Raw genomic sequence first — 19,757 nt, 5'->3', positions numbered from 1 at the left:
GACCACCTACCTGCCTGCGGTGAGTGAGTGAAAGGCCCTCAGAGATAGCTTCATCGCGGGAGATTCCAACAATTCTGAAAGCTTTGGTTTCAACAGCGTGAAGCCGAGCTAGGTGTGAGGCAGGAGCACCGGCCCATAGGGGAGAACAGTATTCCATTGAGCTGCGGATGAAAGCCTTGTATGTGGTGAGGAGCTCAGGTGTGCCGAGGAAGGACTTCGCACAACGGAGGATGCCCAGTCGGCGACTGGCTTTGGAGGCCAGCTTGGAAATGTGGTTTTCCCAAGAAAGATCATGGCAGATAGTGAGACCCAAAAGCTTGAGCGACAGAACTTCTTGGAGAGGATTGTTGAGAAAGTAGATGGGAGGGTTGTCCAGTCGATCTTTTCGGAGAGACATAGTAAGAGTGTGAGATTTGTCCTCCCTTTGCTCGAGTTCGACAAACTGTATGTACGTGCTGAGGATTTTCCCATTCTGAGGAGACATGCACTGAAGTTTGCATCACTGCTTGGGACGACCTACAGCTGTGAGCAGTTCTTTTCAAAACTGACTCTTGCAAAGACTCGGTTTCGCTCAAGACTGACTGACCCAAACCTGCAAAACCAGCTGCGAGTAGCATCATCATCACTACCACCTGACACCAAACGCCTCGCCAAAGAGAAACAGTTCCAGCCATCGCATTAGGTGAGTCCGATATATGTATTCAATAATTTAGCATGGCCCTCGAAGGATGTTCTAAAAATCGAAATGGCCCTCGACAGGACAAAAGGTTCCCCACCCCTGCTTTAGAGGTTTCCACATTGAGTATACGTGGCGCGATTCGGCCGACGCATTTGAACCGGGTTTAGCCCCTTTGATAAACGACTCACGCCGCAGTTCGCTTTGCTCGGCGCAACCAATCCATTACGCTGCGGCCATGAGCGGGGGGGGGGGGGGGGGGGGGGGGGGGGGGGTGTTTCCTTGCGTACCGGAAGGCACTGGTATTTAGGTCATAGGACGGTTGGGCCTAATACCCTACCCAGCGCTGACCGGGCGTGACGTCATACCCTCAGGACCACGTCGGTCAGTCATAGACGAGGGGATTAATCCCCCCTCGATAAGGGGGGAAAGAGGCTGACGTTGGGTTCCGTAACAATATATATATATATATATATATTAGGGTGGTGCTCAAAATAATTTTTTTTAAATATTTACTGGGACATGGCTTTATGTTGTTCCTTTTGTTCCAAAATGAAAAGACACCAAATATGAAAGCAATCTGATTTTATTTAGGGGTGCCACATCAGCCTTCAAACTAAAGGTGTCTACAAAACTTTTCTATATATGGATCGAAAGCAAAACCAGAAGTTTGTTTTATGAAAATCCACCCTCCACTCACTTTCTTTGTATTCTAGCAAACACAAGTTACAATAGCTGCACAAATAGCACTATATTGCTATGAAAACTCAAATTCAATGATAACAATCCAAATGTTCAGTTCATAAAATGAAGAGACACCATATCACATAATATTAAAAAACCCAAATATAATGAGAAATGTAACTCCTATTTCTGGGCCTGTTTCACCACTGTTGCCTTCTTGGCATCGGGGTACATCTTCCTGTGAGCAGCAACAACTTGGAGCAGAGCTTGCTTTTGCTCTTCATCCTTTGTAAGGAGCTTATTGTAGTCTTGTATCAATGCGACACCCCTTTCTGCCCTGTCGTTCACCACGACTAAGCCACTGGCGGCTTTCTTTGCTTCCTGAAAGCTGATTTCTTGCTCCCATGAACCAGGATCCTTATCCATCCAATCAGTTGGGGTCCCTAGGATGCTGAAGAAATGCTTGGTGTGTTTTGTTATGAGGCCAGCGATTGACAGGGCGGTTCCTCGTTTGATAGCTGGTCTCTTTGGAGAGGGGTTTTCACCGTCATTTTTCAATGCTTCAATCATATTGATCTTGCTTTCTTTGTCAATTCTGGTGTCAAAGAATGCAAATGCCACTAGTACTGGGCTCATGTACCACGTGTGGCGGCCAAGTGCCTTCAAGGCTGCCTGAGCCATCTTCTGATTGATTTGTTCAAACTTTTCCAACTTCTTGAAGAGGTTAATGTCATTCAGGGGAGCCTCAATAGCTTGTGGAGCCCGAAACCAAGCCTGTACATACACAAGGCAGACAAAAATGTTGAAGGCTCGGAGTTCTCTCGCCTCTCGAAGTGTCAAGTGGAACTCTGACCGAAACATGAACACCTGTAGTGAATATAGTGCTTTTGCCATCCATCTGGCTCTGTGCATTGCTCCTGGAGCCATGATCCGGATTCCACGAGGTGGGATTCCTCCCATGTAGATGACAGTCAGTTCTAGGAGTTCACGATAATCATCTCGTGGCTGCTGATCTTTCAAACACACAAGAACGTTTTTGCTTCTATCAGTGTCTACAGATCCCATTGAAGCCTTCTTCTCTGAGAATTGATCGTGAAGAAACTTCCTGTCCTCGGCGTTGGTGATTATGGCCTCCGAATCTGCATGCCTAAGATCAAACGTCTTCTCCAAGGAGGCCTTGAAGGATGCTTCCTTTTTCTCTTGGGTTGCACCACCCCGCTTTGCACCTTTTTGGAGGCTCCTCCATTCTTCATATAGCCTCTCCAAACGATGGATGCAGTGCTGCTTCGTCGTTGTAGGTAGGTGAGCTTTTTCCCAGAACTTCACAACCTCTTCAATGGTGAGGGTTGCACTCTCCCGGGCAGTGCGATTCTCCTTCTTCAGGTGATGGAAAAACAGGACAAGAGATTGATGCACAGTCGGGAGCTTGGCACCTTTGATGGCATCTCCAGAAGTGGACCCAATGAGATACACATTATCCTGAGCCCGAGTTTTCAATGAAACACTGGTACTAGCACATGCCATATCTGCAAAATAAGCAAGAATGTGGGTAAAATCCTGTTAATTCTTACTCCACAGGGTCACTCTCTACAAAAGAGCCACAGTCAATAAGTTAGGCCTACATATTTACACACTAAAAAAGCGTACCCCTGACCCCGGGAACCTGTACAAAACATGCATGAAAATTGCCCAGATAGTGATCATAGGAAGTCTCAAAACTGTATGTATAATATATTGTATATATATAATGTATAATGTGTATTTATGTATATTTATTATTTAATGTATATTTACTATATATTTATTTTTAATATTATATTTAATGTATATATATAATTATGTATTTATTTTGTGTATATACAGCTCAAAAAATGGGAATTCCTATTTTTGCATGGGGGAAAATTCATCACTGATGTGGCACCCCTAAATATTATTGGATTCCATTCAAATTTGGTGTGGTTTCCTTTGACACCAAAAGGAACAAAAATAGACCATGTCCCGGAGAAAATCTGCATTTTGCTTTTTTGAAGCCCACCTTAATATATATATATATATATATACACATACATATATATATACATATATATATATACATATATAAATATACATATACACATATACACATATATATACATATATATACATATACACATATATATACATATATATACATATACACACATATACACATATACACATATATATATATATATATATACATATATATACATATATATACACATATATATATATACATACATACATACATATACATACATACATATACATACATACATATACATATATATACATACATATACATACATACATATACATACATACATACATATACATACATATATACATATACATATATATATATATATATATATATATATATATATATATATATATATATATATAAATATAAATAAATATATATATATATACAGTGAAACCTTGACTTACGAGTTTAATTCGTTCTGTGACCGAGCTCGTAACTCAATTTGCTCGTTTCTCAAATTAAATTTCCCCATTAAAATGAATTGAAATGCTATTAATCCATTCCAGCCCCCCAAAAACCACACCAATTTTTTTGTTACGTGTTTTTAAATAAGAAAAATGTACTTTATAAATAACAAATAATGTATAAACAAGCACGACCTCGTATATACTGTACATAATAAAAGAGAATGTAAAGAAATAAACTGGTTTTATTAAGTGTATTTACTCACACTCCTCACTGTATTTACTCACTGTATTTACTGACACTGTCAACCACACAAACAACAACTTCTCCATCTCTTCATGGACAGAGGTCCGGAGCTTTGAAATAATCTTAACGCCCTTGGCTGGCGTTATAGCCTTTATCGACTCCTGCTTCAAAATCGTACATATCGTAGAAGTACTACGATCGTACTGCCTCACCAAGTCGACAACACGCACACCTCGCTCATGTTTTTCGACGATTACGTGTTTTATATCCAAGCACATCATCCTTTTCTTCTTCTCAGCACTGCCCTTGGCACTCAATTTCTTAGGACCCATGGTTAAAACTAAGAAATTTTCCAAAATAAACAAAATGCGAAAACAAAGCAACAGCGATATGGCAGAGATGCTTGCACGGCAAGATAACCACGTGAACTGAACGCTCGCTGGGCCACCTAGTGGCGGGTGGCGTAAGCTCGTAACTCAGATCTCGGCTCGCATCACAAAGCAAAAAATCGACCGAGCGACGGCTCGTATCTCGGAAAACTCATAAGTTGGTGCACTCGTAAGTCAAGGTTTCACTGTATATATAAATATATATATATATAAATATATATATATATATATATATATAAATATATGTATATATATATGTATATATATATATATGTATATACAGTGGTACCTCGGCTTACGAGTGCCCCAACGTACGAGTTTTTCGGGATACGAGCCGTCGCTCGGGCGGTTTGTTGCTTTGGGATACGAGCCGAGATCCGATGTACGAGCTCAAAAAATTTATTTTTTTGAATTTTCCGGTTGTGGCTTCCGGTTCCGGTCACGTGGTTATCTTGCCGTGAAAGCATCTCTGCTTGGATATAAAACACGCAATCGTCGAAATACATTAGCGAGGAATCTCCTTGCTCCAGCCGGTGACGTCATCGGCGGGGATCCCCGCCTCCAGAGTGGCTGGTCACGTGACCGCCAAAGCGTGTCGCGCGTGCGGGTATAATGAGCTACACCTGTGGATCACGTGACCACGGAAGCACGCCTCGCTTGAGAGGCATGGCTTTCGGTTTGCGTTTTGCTTTATAAGGCGCGATAAATGGGCTTTTGAGTGTTAGCGGTTCATGGCGTTGACGGTTCATGACGGTTCATGGCGTTGACGGTCAAAAACCCATTACATCAATTTTACCAGGCACTGTACAGTAAGTACAGTGGACACCAAATGCACGGTGGAAGGCTAGAAGTAGAAGATCGTCCAAGACAAGTGAGAATAAGCCATACTTTGGAGATTACGTCATTCGCTGGTCCGATAACCAAAGATGTGGTATAAAAAACCAGGTGAGCTAACAATGCAGCAATGAAGGAATTCGGCCAAGGCACCGGCACACAACGACCTACCTACATCGAAAGACTCAATGCCAATGGTGACAGAAGCCAAGACGGCCGGCTTAAACACCGCCGAAAGACCACGGTGTACCAACTTACGATGCAGAACATCTTGCACTTAATATGATGACAACAGGTGCCATCCTCTGACGTACCATTACAGGTACAGGTACAGTACACGTGAGCACAGAGCAAAAGTTCACTGAAACCGAGATTAAGAAAAAAGAAAAAACACCTCGTGGTCCGTGCTCGATATCCGAGTTTCAATCTTTTCAAACACATGATGCTCTCGGTCACGGTATCTCCTGCGAGCTGCTTCTCCTTCAACCACACAAACAACAACTTCTCCATATCTTCATGGATAGAGGTCCAGTTTATTTCTTTACATTCTCTTGTATTATGTACAGTATATACGAGGTCGTGCTTGTTTATACATTATTTGTTATTTATAAAGTACATTTTTGTTATTTAAAAGCACCTAACAAAAAAAATTGGTGTTTTTTTTTTGAGGCTGGAACGGATTAATAGCATTTCAATGCATTTGAATGGGAAAATTTGCTTTGACTTACGAGCGATTTGGCTTACGAGCTCCGTCACGGAACGGATTAAACTCGTAAGCCGAGGTACCACTGTATATATATATGTGTGTATATATATATATATATATATATATCCCCTGTGGTTTAAATACACGATTGCCATTCTTTGAGGTGTGCAATTAATTCCACCTGGTGATGCACGGTTGTACTGATATAGGCCTCACCATCTCGATGGGGGCTATGGTTCGGACAAGCTGCTGCAGCAAGCCCGCCTCCGGCCGTGGGAAGCGCTTGATTGCATCCCGAATAAAGCGCTCCTGCATCAAGGGGAAGCCATCAACTTCCCGGCCTTTCATAAACCTGGGGATATGGGAAACAGTCGAATGTGTGCTCAGCATTCATGTCATGATGCATTCTGGGGAAGAAACTGAACATTAATTGCACTCGCCAAGTGCATATTAAACAATCCAACCATTTTGTTTTCTTTTAAAACTAGCAAAGAGCCCGTCCTTTACTACAGCATCGTTGTAATTAAAATAAAGACCAATTACTGCACTGTCGTCCCAGGAAGGAAGGAAGTCGGACATAACAATGACACACCCAATATATATATATATATATATATATATATATATATATATATATATATATATATATATATATATATATATATATATATATATATATATATATTGTTGTGGATCCGGGGGTCGGCGCTCCCCTTACCAAGGGGGGGTTAATCCCCTTGTCCTTTACACTGGCACTTTACACTTTACCTTTACACTGGCCGATCCCCCAGCCCTGGAAATTATAACGCTCTTTTGCGGGGTTGAGATTGGCCAGGGTGATTGGTCAAGATGGGCTCCCAGATACCTTTGCCAATCTCTCCGCAAAACAGGGAGATCACTTCCGCCCGGGGCCACGGATATGATGGTAATTGCCGAGCGGTTTAGCAATCCGCAACCCGAGCCATTAACAAAAGGACCAACCCGATTCTGAGCGGTTGGCCAAATCGTGCCCCGTATATCAATTGGGGACAGGACGAAAGCGATCAGACGAGAGGAAACCAGAAGGTAAGAAAGAACAAATATGATTTATTACAAACAATAATAAAGAGGAAACGAAAGGAATAGAATGTACAAGAGAGGAAACAAGCGTTACGCCTAAGTCCCCCGTCGGTGAAGTGATGCGAGTTGACAAAGTGGAAGACGCAAGGTGGCCATCTTGGATTTTGACGTGGCGACCCATTTTTCAATAGCGTTCTTCCTTTTGCCTAGATACATCCACACACCAGATTAGAAGTTGGTACTTCGCTTATTTTTCAAGATATTTCACTCACAAGGTTCAGACATATATATGGTGGCGGCCATCTTGGATTTTGACGTGTCGACCCAATTTTCAATAGCGTTCTTCCTTATGTCGAGATACACCCACACACCAAATTAGAAGTTGGTATTTCGCTTATTTTTCAAGATATTCATCTCACAAGGTTCAGACATACATGGCGGCGGCCATCTTGGATTTTGACGTGGCGACCCAATTTTCAACAGCGTTCGTCCTTGTACCTAGGTACATCCACACACCAGATTAAAAGTTGGTACTTCGCTTATTTTTCAATATATTTCGCTCACAAGGTTCAGACATATATATGGTGGCGGCCATCTTGGCTTTCGACGTGGCGACCCAATTTTCAATAGCGTTCTTCCTTTTGCTGAGATACACCCACACACCAAATTCGAAGTTGGTACTTCGCTTATTTTTCAATATATTTCGCTCACAAGGTTCAGACATATATATGGTGGCGGCCATCTTGGCTTTTGACGTGGCGACCCAATTTTCAATAGCGTTCTTCCTTTTGCCGAGATACACCCACACACCAAATTCGAAGTTGGTACTTCGCTTATTTTTCAAGATATTTCGCTCACAACGTTCAGACATATATATGGTGGCGGCCATCTTGGCTTTTGACGTGGCGACCCATTTTTCAATAGCGTTCTTCCTTGTGCCTAGATACACCCAGACACTAGATTAGAAGTTGGTACTTCGCTTATTTTTCAAGATATTCAGCTCACAATGTTCAGACATACATGGCATCAGACATACATGGTGGCGGCCATCTTTGATTTTGACGTGGGTTGCACCCACACACCAAATTCGAATGCGATCCTTCGCTTATGCATGCACGCATGCCCGCACGCACGGACGGACGGACGGACACACGGACGGAGGGGAAAACCACAGTCCCCCTTTCGCTCCGCGGTGCGACGTGGGACAATAAAAGGACACAGGGCAAGCTTAGACACTCTTAATTAACACGCCCAGGACAGAACAAACACACTTACACAAAAGGATGGAATGGCAGGGATGGTGGGAAGGAAGAGAAGGGTCCAGGCAGATGCTAGGCGTCGAGGTTCGGGCAGGTGGTTCAGCGTTGAGGTCCGGCTTCAGGGTCACGCTCCACTCCAGTCCACGTTTCACCTTGGTCCACGCTTCAGTTCGCGACGAAACCCGGCAGGCAGCGCGGGTAATATTGTCGCGGTAGCGGACCGAGCCTCTTTGGTGGTTAACGCAACCCTCTCTCTCCCTTCGACTTGCTTCTGGTAGCTCGACTCTGTCACTCTTCTTCGGTCCGACTTTGTAAGTAGTCCGCGTCCGCGCTTATATTGGCTGCCCGCATATCAAGCCGCCTGCCTTTTGGAAACGCCCACCGATGAGCTCGCCTCGGCCCTGATTGGTCGCGAGGGCTTCCGGCCTCCGCCCCTTGATGGTGCGTTGATGGGGCCACGCCTCATTCCTGGCGCTCCTCCCCCTTCTTCTTCAACTCTGCCACGTGGCTTATGGCGGCTTGGGGCGAGCTTCAGCTCAAAGGCAGCGAACGCTGCTGGCAAAGGCGCGCCATACAATTTGGAGAGGGTAAAACCGCAAAATGAATAGGATGGGAATATGAGAAGGGGGCTAGGTTATTTGATTAATGCAACGCAGAGTAAAACTATTGGGAACAGATCCTTACCTGAAACACATACTAATGAAATAACTAAAGAAGATCCTATGATGTCCTACGTGTTGCTCGTGGCCTATCTAGGGTGCAACCTTTGACCTTTTGAAGAGGGGATATTTACAGGGGATTATTTATAAGGGATTATTATTTACAAAGTGGAGGGTTCTAAAAACCGCAACAATATATATATATATATATATATATATATATATATATATATAAGTATATATAAGTATATATATATATATATATATATATATATATATATATATATATATATATATATATATATATATATATATATATATATATATATATATATATATATATATATATATATATATATATATATATATATATTGTTGCGGATATGGGATTTGGCCTCCATCCATATCCGCTTGTAAATATTCCCCTATTTCCCCAATACTTCCCAACTATCCCCAATCCCCCATTCCCTAGTCCCATTTTCTGTAAACAACACTCTGTAGCCCCGACCTCCCCCTTTTTCCCCCATTAAATGTCGCACCCAGGTTCACCGCATCTCACGTAGACAACTATAGGACATCTTGCTAGTTATTCTTAGTCTATGTCAGTTAAGGACTCGTTTCCATTAATTCTGACTCTTCGTTGCACCAGAATGTGATTGTATGGCACCGTTAGAAAGTTTAGGACCTCCCAATACCTCCCCGCAGCTCTTCCTCATGGTACAACAACAACTACAACAACAACTACAACAACAGCGGCGGCGGCGCGGGGAGTGTGCGTCCTCACTCCGGCTTGGTTAGCCGCCATTGAACATGTGCTCCGACGGGGTTACCACGCAGGGGCTCGCTGTCAGCTCCTCGTCAAGGGCGGAGCCCGGTAACCCCCCCGCACCAATAGAAACGGCGGACCGATTCCATCTGGGGCGGAGACAACGAGCCGAGGGCGTGTCACTCCCCGCTGGACATGCGCAGGAAGAGGGAGGTGACGTCAGATGCGCCCACACCACGGAGAGAGAAGACGCCACCCTCCTAGCGCTGAGAAATACCTCCCCGCATCTCTGGACCGGACCGGGTCGATTCTGCCCCTGAGCCATCGACTGCCTGCCCTTCCTTGCCATCAATCCCTGTGTAAGTCAGTCTTGTCCCGTATTGTCTGTGGTCTGTCGGGCATAAGATAAGACTGTGTCTAAGTGCCCATCTTGCTGTGCTTTACCTCTTACCATGTAATCTACCCGTTTCTGCATCACCAATTATATCCTCCTCCGGAGGTCTTGAGAACTGTACCCCTTGTGTCGTTACATTAATCCCAGCCGTTGTGTCCTTTCCTTCATTGATTTAGCATAGCGCGACTTAGTCAACGTCGAGTGAATCGGGCGGGATAGGGTTCTAATCGGGGAGTAACTGTGCGAGACGCGGTAATACCAAACCGCTCGTAAACTAACATCTAAAACCGCGTCTGTAACTATATATATATATATATATATACAGTGGGACCTCTAAATCCGAATTTAATTCGTTCCAGCGGCAGTTCGGATTGGGAAAAGTTCGGAATTAGAAACTATTTTCCTCATAAGAAATAATGGAAAGTGAATTAATCCGTTCCTGGACCCCAAAAACCCATTATCAAGACACTGTTAACTGCAAATACACATGATTCAAGGTAAAATGAGATGAGTAAATGCCCTAAATATCAAATAATAATAATAATAAAAACAAGAAATAAATGTACTAACATGAAAATAACTGCATTTACCTTAGTGGAGAGTTCTGATGGTGCATGTGGAAGCCGGAGAGGAGGAAGGAGGGAGAGGGTTTTATTGCTTGGAAGGTGAGGCACCTTCCAAGCTAACATCAGATGACTGTGCTTCTGGTGTTTGCTCTCTTTGTCTCTTAACACCACGTGTAGAGGGTTGGGGCTCACTAGGCTTGCTTTCTTTAGAGAACCACCTCTCCAAAGTTGCCTGGTGTTGGCGACTCTTCTCCTCAAGATAAGCCTTCACAGAAGGGGCAAACTACTCATGAATCCACTCAGTGAAGAACTGCCTGGTAGCCCATGCTTTCACGTTTGCCCTCCACGTTCGGTTATAGAAATACATTCGGAATTAGGGACAAAATTTTCTCGAATTTACGGTTCGGAATTAGAGTAGTTCGAGATGAGGGGCGTTCGGAATTAGGGGTCACTACTGTATATATATATATATATATATATATATATATATAATTATATATATAATTATATATATATATATATATATAATTATATATATAATTATATATATATATATATATATATATATATATATATATATATATATATATATATATATATATATATATATATATATATATATATATATACATATATATACATATACATATATATATATATATATATATATATATATATATATATATATATATATATATATATATATATATATATATATATATATACATATATATATATATATATACATATACACACATACATATATATATATACATATACACACATACATATATAGATATATACATATATAGATATTGTTACGGTCCGCGGATTGGATGTTATTTACCGAGCGGAGGTAACCGCGGCCGAACAGTTGTTCCCCGTTTCTTCCCGACTCACCCGATTCACCCAGACGTTGGCCAAATCGCGCAATGCCAAATCAATGATAGAAAGGACACGACGACTGGGAAAGATGAAACGACGCAAGGGGGGTACAGTTCTCAAGACCTCCGGAGGAGGGTATAATTACAGTGGTGGAGAAAAGGGGTAGATTACAAGGCAGAGTGAGGTAAAGACACAGAAGAGATGGGCACTTAAATACAGTCTTATCTCATCCCAGACAGACCACGGACAAACGGACAAGGTAGACTCACACGGGGATTGATGGCAGGAATGGACAGGTAGGTCGCTGGCACAAGGTGCACCTTGGCTTGGGGACAGGATAAAGCACGGTTCAAAGATGCAGGGAGGTCTCACAGCGCTCGGAGGTGGTCTTGCTTGCTCCAAGCTCAGCGCGCATCTGACGTCACCTCTCTCTCTCTGCGCATGCTCAACGGGGAGTGACACGCCCTCGGCTGGTTGGTTCCGCCCCAACTGGGGCCGGTCCGCCGCTTCCATTGGGTGCGGGGGTTACCGGGCTCCGCCCTTGACGAGGAGCCGACAGGGAGCCACGTTCCGCCCCTGTTGGGTAACCCCGTCGAGCACATGTCCGATGGCGGCTCGTTGGGAAGGCCTGGTGCCCTCCCACCACTCCTACCAACCAAGCCGGAGTGAGGACGCGCACTCCCTGCGCTCGTTGTTGTTGTTGCTGCTGAAGAGAACTGTGAGGAAGAGCTGCGGGGAGGTATTGGGAGGTCCTAAACTTCCTAACGGTGCCATACAATCACATTCTGGTGCAACGAAGGGTCAGAATTAATGGAAACGAATCCTTAACTGACATAGACTAAGAATAACTAGCAAGATGTCCTATAGTTGTCTACCTGAGATGCGGTGGACCTGGATGCGACATTTAATGGGGGAAATAGGGGGAGGTCGGGTCTACAGAGTGTTGTTTACAGAAAATGGGACTAGGGAATGGGGGATTGGGGAGAGTTGGGAAGTATTGAGGAAATAGGGGAATATTTACAAGCGGATATGGATGGATGCAAATCCCATATCCGCAACACTGCACCCTTCTCGACCTCGGGGCGTCCCGACCCGATAAATTTTTACCTACTTTAGTGTGGCACTCAGATGTAGTTCCCTCTACTATTAACTCAACCCTGAGTGCGACAGTTTTACAGATGTTCACAAATGAGTAAATATGTCCCCCTGCGACGTTGCACCCTTCTCCTAACAGAAACACACCCACAGGATAACCGAATCGCGGAAAGCATCCTCAAACTAAACATACAGCCGGTAGGGAGCATCATTTATACAAGACTACACTGATATTTACACTACGATCCAGGACCTGTTCTTTGAGGAACACATGCAGATGTTATGCATAGGGAGAGCACGCATGCCAGCATCGATACACCAACCCACGAGTGCCCTGTGGCCCTACGGCCTTTAATAATGTGCAGAGCACCCCTTCCAAGCACCAAAAGCACCACCCCATTATGCACAGTCAGCACCATCCGGTGCACCAATAAAGTGTTCCATAAAAAATGCACAATCAAGTGTCCATGGTCACCGGTGGTGTCGCAGCCGGCCGATGTTCTGCCGCTGGTCTTGTCTTCATGGAGTGCACTTGGCCTTCTGGCTTCTGGCCTATTTAGAAATAAAGAAAGGCGCCAACCGCGTCCATTTCTTAATTGTGGCCGTCAGGGGGGCCAACTAAAAGTGGTTCACCTGTATGGCATAGGTGCCACGTTGACCCAGAGGTCCATCAACGGGTGGTGCTTGACCGCAAAAGAACTGCGGTCCATTGTGGGCGGCCACAAAAATTGCGGTCCATATGGTGTATCGATCCAGGCAGCAAGCAGCGGAAGTACAGGCCCACAACTGCGGAGCCAGCACCTCTCTCTCCTCTCTCTCTGCCCCAAAGCCAGATCCTCGGAGGTGGGAGACAAAAGAAGACAGGTGAGTAAGGTGGTAAGGGCGCAAAAGTGCACGCAATATAAGGTAATGCACAGTGGGGGCACATGGGAACCAGGTGAGACAGGTATGTTCCTACCGTACGCCCCCCCCCACCAGGTAACCTACATTGCCCCTCCCTTACCCCTTACTGTATCCACAAAACACAACACTACCCATAAACATCTACTTTACACATCAACAAACGTCCCTACTGTCTTCCCCGTTCCTCCCATAAACCAAATTCGTCTTCTCTCCCCCCTAACTAATCAAATTTGCCATTTCCAACTCTCATCAAAATTTGCCATCACCAATTCATCATCAGTCCCTCCTAAGGAGGGAGAGATGGAATCACCCCAATGTCTCATCCACGTCGTGATGCGTCTCACAAATCCAAACAGCAATTCTCACTTCCTGCAACACAAAACAAAGAAAACACAGGTGTGGAGTCATCATCATCACCTCAGGTAAGTGGCTGCGTATGGTGCGACAGGTTCATCAATCCTAACTATTTCCTAAATGACTTTAACAACTTTACATTACCCGGGGTCTTTCTCCTGCCAAACCATTGGCCCTCATTACTCTATGTGGTTCGAAGAACCAAAATCCCATTGACCATCTGTGGTGCACACCATCAATTTGGGTCTCAATCCCCGATTCAACACTCGGTGCTCCCGCACAATTTCGGTGGCTGGGTCGTGTGACGCTCCCAGCTGGTCCGCCCACCTGCACACCTCCACCACTGTTGTTGCCTACCGAGCTCACCTGCTCCTCACCCTAACCTAACTAACTGGGGAAGGCCCTCTCACACTCTCACCCCCTCGTGCCCCCTCTGGCACGGGCTGCCCGATCCACACCCGGGATCCTCAGGCACCCACTGACACTAACGGCTCCCAGAGCCCACCTGCGGCCTCACCTGGCTGACATCTAACAGTGGCGGAGTGCCCAACCATTCACACTCATACTAACAGGCCACACGACCAGCCAATTTCACCACACCAATACACCCATCCACAATACCATTCTGCAACCGCACCACAAATGCCAATATCCAACCACAATTTACCTATACCTTCTAACTACTCTTTAAACTACCCTCCCCGGGTACCCGTGAAAGGGGTCCACTCTTCCCCCATCCACACCTTCGCACCATGCACCCCACTCCGTACCACTTACTCCAACTCTCTCCACACCACTCATTCTCTGCTCAATATATTCCACACACCTGTACTTGCACACCTGTGCTCTCATACTTGGTGCCGCCTGCGCCCTTCTCTCCCCCAAAGCTCCTTCAATCATTCAATACAATGCACAACCACAATCGTTCCTCATGCACTGCTCCATACACTTCCACGCTCAAAACCATTCACAATCACCTTCTCAAGCATTGCCTAGCAATTCCTCATTACACCAAGCCCGAGAGGCACCCATCGGCTGCACCACGGACGCACCCACGGGCTGCACCACGGACGCACCCACGGGCTGCACCACGGACACACGCACCGGCAGTACCACGGACACACCCACCGGCGGCACCATGGACAAACCCATCGGCTGCACCACGGACACGCGCACCGGCGGCACCACGGACACACCCACCGGCTGCACCACGGACACGCGCACCGGCAGCACCATGAACACACCCATCAGCTGCACCACGGACACGCGCACCGGCGGCACCACGGACACACCCACCGGCTGCACCACGGACACACGCACCGGCGGCACCATGGACAAACCCATCGGCTGCACCACGGACACGCGCACCGGCGGCACCACGGACACACGCACCGGCGTTCCACACACCTGTTCGTCACTTGCACCCCATGCAAGCTCATTCACTCAACACAATGTCACTCATCTCACACTTCTCACAATACGCTTCTGAATACACCTCCAACACTCACACGGCATCATCTAAACTACCTGTTGCCCTGCTAACTTAGTGCTCCCCGTCTTCCCTTTAAACTAAGCACATACCACGTCATTATCATCCACACTACCCTCTCTGCATCCCCACTACAGGTGTCATTGTCACTACCTAATCTTAACGTTACCTAATGTCATCTCTCTAGATCCCTACATTATATCCTAACCCACCCTGGCTCGGTTGTCATAGCCACCCCATAAACTATAGCGCATTTGCCCCCATCATGGGAAGGGTGGCAGGGATGCCACCCTTACCCACCGGGCCCATTGCTCATCAATCCCCCAGTCCTCTGGCACTAATAAGCCCCCCTTATTCAGAGGTACTGGGTCCCGCCTCGGCATCTAAAGCCGAGGCAATCCACGGGGGCGCCTGCTCGCCGGTGTAAAGCCTACGTGCCCGACACCTTCTAGTTTCCCGGGGGCTGGCGGGGGGGTGTCTGGGGTCGGCTAACCCGCTCTCCCCTGGGCGGAGTTGAGGACCTCAACCGCCAGGGATCATCCCGGCGCGTGGCTCGACAGTGCCGTGCCAGGTGACCCAGACGGTTGCAAGTATAGCACCTCACCTGATAAGGTGCTTGTCTCCGGAATTCCAAATTTCCCCCCCTGAAGGTCCGAATTGGATTACCCGCTCGTGGTCCACCGCGGGCCACCTCCGGGGCCGCCTGCCATGGTCCAGGTCCCGCCAGACGCTGGTCCACCAGCCTCCGGACCATGCCCGCCAGGTCAGGACTCACGTCGGGGGCGGGCCCCCTAAGGGGTCCTCCCTCCATCGGGGGTCCCACCTGGCGGACCGCCACTGCGTGACGCTCGCTCCCCGGGGCCAGGGGCCTCGCTGCTTCCCAACGGGCTGCAGCGTCAGCCGCCTGGCTCAGAGTCTGCGGGCGCCACATGGCGAGCTGTTGCCGGAGCTCAATATCCGGGAGGGCCTGGATAAAATGGTCCAGCGCCAGGCTTTCCCGGGAATCCGCTGCCATGTTAGCATGTGCGATCCCCACTGCACGGCGAATGTCGTGGGCAAGTTCCCCGATGGCTTCCTGGGGCTTGCGTTTTCGCAGCGCGAGCTGAGCTTTAACAAGCTCGCTCTGCTGTTCAATGCCGAATTGATTAATTAGGGCGTCGCGGAGGGCTGGCAGGGTGAGAGCACCCGGTGGTAATGCCGTCAGCACCTCCGCCGCCGCGCCGCGCAATGCGGCGGCCACCAGATGTACTCCACCTTCGTCCTCACCCCAACCGTTGCCCTTACACACACAGTCAAACTGCGCCAGGTACGCTCGTAGATCACTCTTGCCGTCATACGGCGCGAGTGGGACCTTGTGGGACCACCTCGTATGCGAGTCGTTGCCCGCCTGCCGGACCCCGTGCGTCGCCCCTTGCGGGGTCAGCGCTGGGGCCGAACCGGCCGGGCCCCCACAGTACATTACCCCCAAGGGGCTCCCGTGCCTCCCCTGTCCCTCTAAAAACTACCCCTGTTGGTGTCGATGCATGGGTCACGCTTCCGCAACCCGCTACCCATTCCATACCACCACAACCTTGCTCACTCACACCAAGCACCTCTCCCATCACCGGACCCTCTCGCTCGCACCCTCGTTCCATACACCAGCCATACACCTCACTCTTGGCCTCTCACGAACATCCGGGTCCATCTCGACCCCCAAGCTTATTAAATCACCTGGCGCATCATACGCACGACCATATTGGTCACCACTTACACCGGGTCCTCTTTCTCTTCACTTCTCCTCCATCACCTGCGAATCCCTCATCCGGTTAATGAGCACATCATCACGATCCGAACACAGACTTTGGACCAATTCTTTTACTTCCTTTTTTATCTCTTTCTTATCCTCTCTCCGTCGCTTCTTAATTTCGCTCACCCCTTCTTCCACTTCTTCTAATTTCTGCTTCACCTCCTTCATCTCCTCGTGCGCCCCCTTAAGTTCTTCCTCTAACTCCACCTTATTTTTTTCTATGTGCTCCCGCACCTCTCGCTCTTTAACCTCCATCACCTCTACCACCTTGTTCATTTTCCTCGTCAGGTCCTCATGTACCGTCTGACACTCTTTTTTAATTACCCCTACGTCCTTTTTCATCTCCTTCTGTGTCGATTTTAAACCCTCTATTACCGCTGTGTTCTTCTTTACCTGGTCCCCCAACTCCTTTTGTCCCACTGTCAGCTGTTCTACTCCCAGCGTCAACTCCTCTATACCACCTTGCAATTTTACAGTCCCCTTTCTCACCTCCTTCTCCATGCGCTCCTCACAGTGCCTCACCTCCTCGCGCACTCCTCCGACCTCCTCACTCACACCTCTTCTGATCTCCCCTCCCATCACTTGCATCTCCTGCCCAGATGCCACCCTCATCTGCTCCATTTCCTCCCTGTGAGCATCCAATTTAGTTTCTACCCCCATTCTGACCCCTCTATCTGCTGCCCCATTTGTTTAACTTCCCTTTCCGCTTGGTCCCTCATGTCCCTCAATTTGCCTTCCATACTGTTTTCTATCCCCTCTAACCCCTTTTTCATCCCTTCCATTTGATTCTCTTGAGCGGCCATTCTGTTTTCTACCCCCGTTAACCCCTCCTGTATTTCCCCTAATCTATTGTCTAATCCCTCAAATTTGTTGTCTAGTCCCTCAAATTTGTTTCCTAATCCCTCTATTCTACTCCCTAACCCTCCGATCTGGGCCCCCATGTCCTCCCTCAATTTCTCACTATTGGACCCCATGTCCTCCCTCAATTTCTCGCTATTGGACCCCATGTCCTCCCTTAGTTGCTTGCCCATTCTTTGTTCCAATTGTTCGCTATTCTGGGCCAACAGGGCCCCTATTTGCGCCATGAGGACTTGCATGTCCATCGGCGGCACGGGTACAGCTACCGCAATCCCCTGCGCGGCGCCGACCTGTTGTTCGCGCTCCTCTTCCCCATGCCTAGCGCCGCCATTTTGCGAACCTGCCGCCCTCACTGCTTCGCTCTCCTCATGTCCCTCAATTTGGTCCTGGATCGACCCTGCCTCACTCTCCTCTACCGGAACCCAGCCGTCTTGATCTCCCATAGCGCTACTTTCAAAATTCGGGTTTTTGTAAAACAAAAGCAATTTCGGTACTTTGTAATTTTGACCAAATTTTGTCTAGCTGTTTTAAAAATTTGGTTCGGGCCTCGTATCTCACTCCCTGACACCAGTTGTTACGGTCCGCGGATTGGATGTTATTTACCGAGCGGAGGTAACCGCGGCCGAACAGTTGTTCCCCGTTTCTTCCCGACTCACCCGATTCACCCAAACGTTGGCCAAATCGCGCTATGCCAAATCAATGATAGAAAGGACACGACGACTGGGAAAGATGAAACGACGCAAGGGGGGTACAGTTCTCAAGACCTCCGGAGGAGGGTATAATTACAGTGGTGGAGAAAAGGGGTAGATTACAAGGCAGAGTGAGGTAAAGACACAGAAGAGATGGGCACTTAAATACAGTCTTATCTCATCCCAGACAGACCACGGACAAACGGACCAGGTAGACTCACACGGGGATTGATGGCAGGAATGGACAGGTAGGTCGCTGGCACAAGGTGCACCTTGGCTCGGGGACAGGATAAAGCACGGTTCAAAGATGCAGGGAGGTCTCACAGCGCTCGGAGGTGGTCTTGCTTGCTCCAAGCTCAGCGCGCATCTGACGTCACCTCTCTCTCTCTGCGCATGCTCAACGGGGAGTGACACGCCCTCGGCTGGTTGGTTCCGCCCCAACTGGGGCCGGTCCGCCGCTTCCATTGGGTGCGGGGGTTACCGGGCTCCGCCCTTGACGAGGAGCCGACAGGGAGCCACGTTCCGCCCCTGTTGGGTAACCCCGTCGAGCACATGTCCGATGGCGGCTCGTTGGGAAGGCCTGGTGCCCTCCCACCACTCCTACCAACCAAGCCGGAGTGAGGACGCGCACTCCCTGCGCTTGTTGTTGTTGTTGTTGTTGTTGCTGCTGAAGAGAACTGTGAGGAAGAGCTGCGGGGAGGTATTGGGAGGTCCTAAACTTCCTAACGGTGCCATACAATCACATTCTGGTGCAACGAAGGGTCAGAATTAATGGAAACGAATCCTTAACTGACATAGACTAAGAATAACTAGCAAGATGTCCTATAGTTGTCTACCTGAGATGCGGTGGACCTGGATGCGACATTTAATGGGGGAAATAGGGGGAGGTCGGGTCTACAGAGTGTTGTTTACAGAAAATGGGACTAGGGAATGGGGGATTGGGGAGAGTTGGGAAGTATTGAGGAAATAGGGGAATATTTACAAGCGGAT

General features: G+C 47.4%; 1 protein-coding gene across 7 annotated transcripts in view; it reads right to left on the bottom strand.

Moving 5' to 3' along the window:
* Window positions 1-19,757, bottom strand: part of LOC137438259 (ankyrin repeat and MYND domain-containing protein 2) — an 821,307-nt gene that overhangs the window by 19,691 nt on the left and 781,859 nt on the right. Inside the window, exons 1-3 of one of the 7 annotated variants that reach the window (XM_078766436.1) lie at window positions 13,322-16,616; window positions 6,222-6,357; window positions 1,246-2,886 (exon numbers count right to left, since the gene is read on the bottom strand). In XM_078766436.1, the coding sequence (XP_078622562.1) occupies window positions 1,544-2,884 (1,341 nt within the window). In that variant the 5' untranslated portion in view covers window positions 2,885-2,886; window positions 6,222-6,357; window positions 13,322-16,616 and the 3' untranslated portion in view covers window positions 1,246-1,543. Of the gene's footprint in view, window positions 1-1,245; window positions 2,887-6,221; window positions 6,358-8,339; window positions 9,095-11,862; window positions 12,285-13,321; window positions 16,617-19,757 lie in introns of those variants that run through there. The other 6 variants (XM_078766439.1, XM_078766438.1, XM_078766440.1 and 3 more) reach the window with 6 other exon arrangements.

Source organism: Myxine glutinosa, chromosome 12 (genome assembly GCF_964187855.1).
Source record: "Myxine glutinosa chromosome 12, kmMyxGlut1.1, whole genome shotgun sequence".
NCBI lineage: Eukaryota > Metazoa > Chordata > Myxini > Myxiniformes > Myxinidae > Myxine > Myxine glutinosa.
This window is presented reverse-complemented; position numbering and strand designations above follow the sequence as displayed.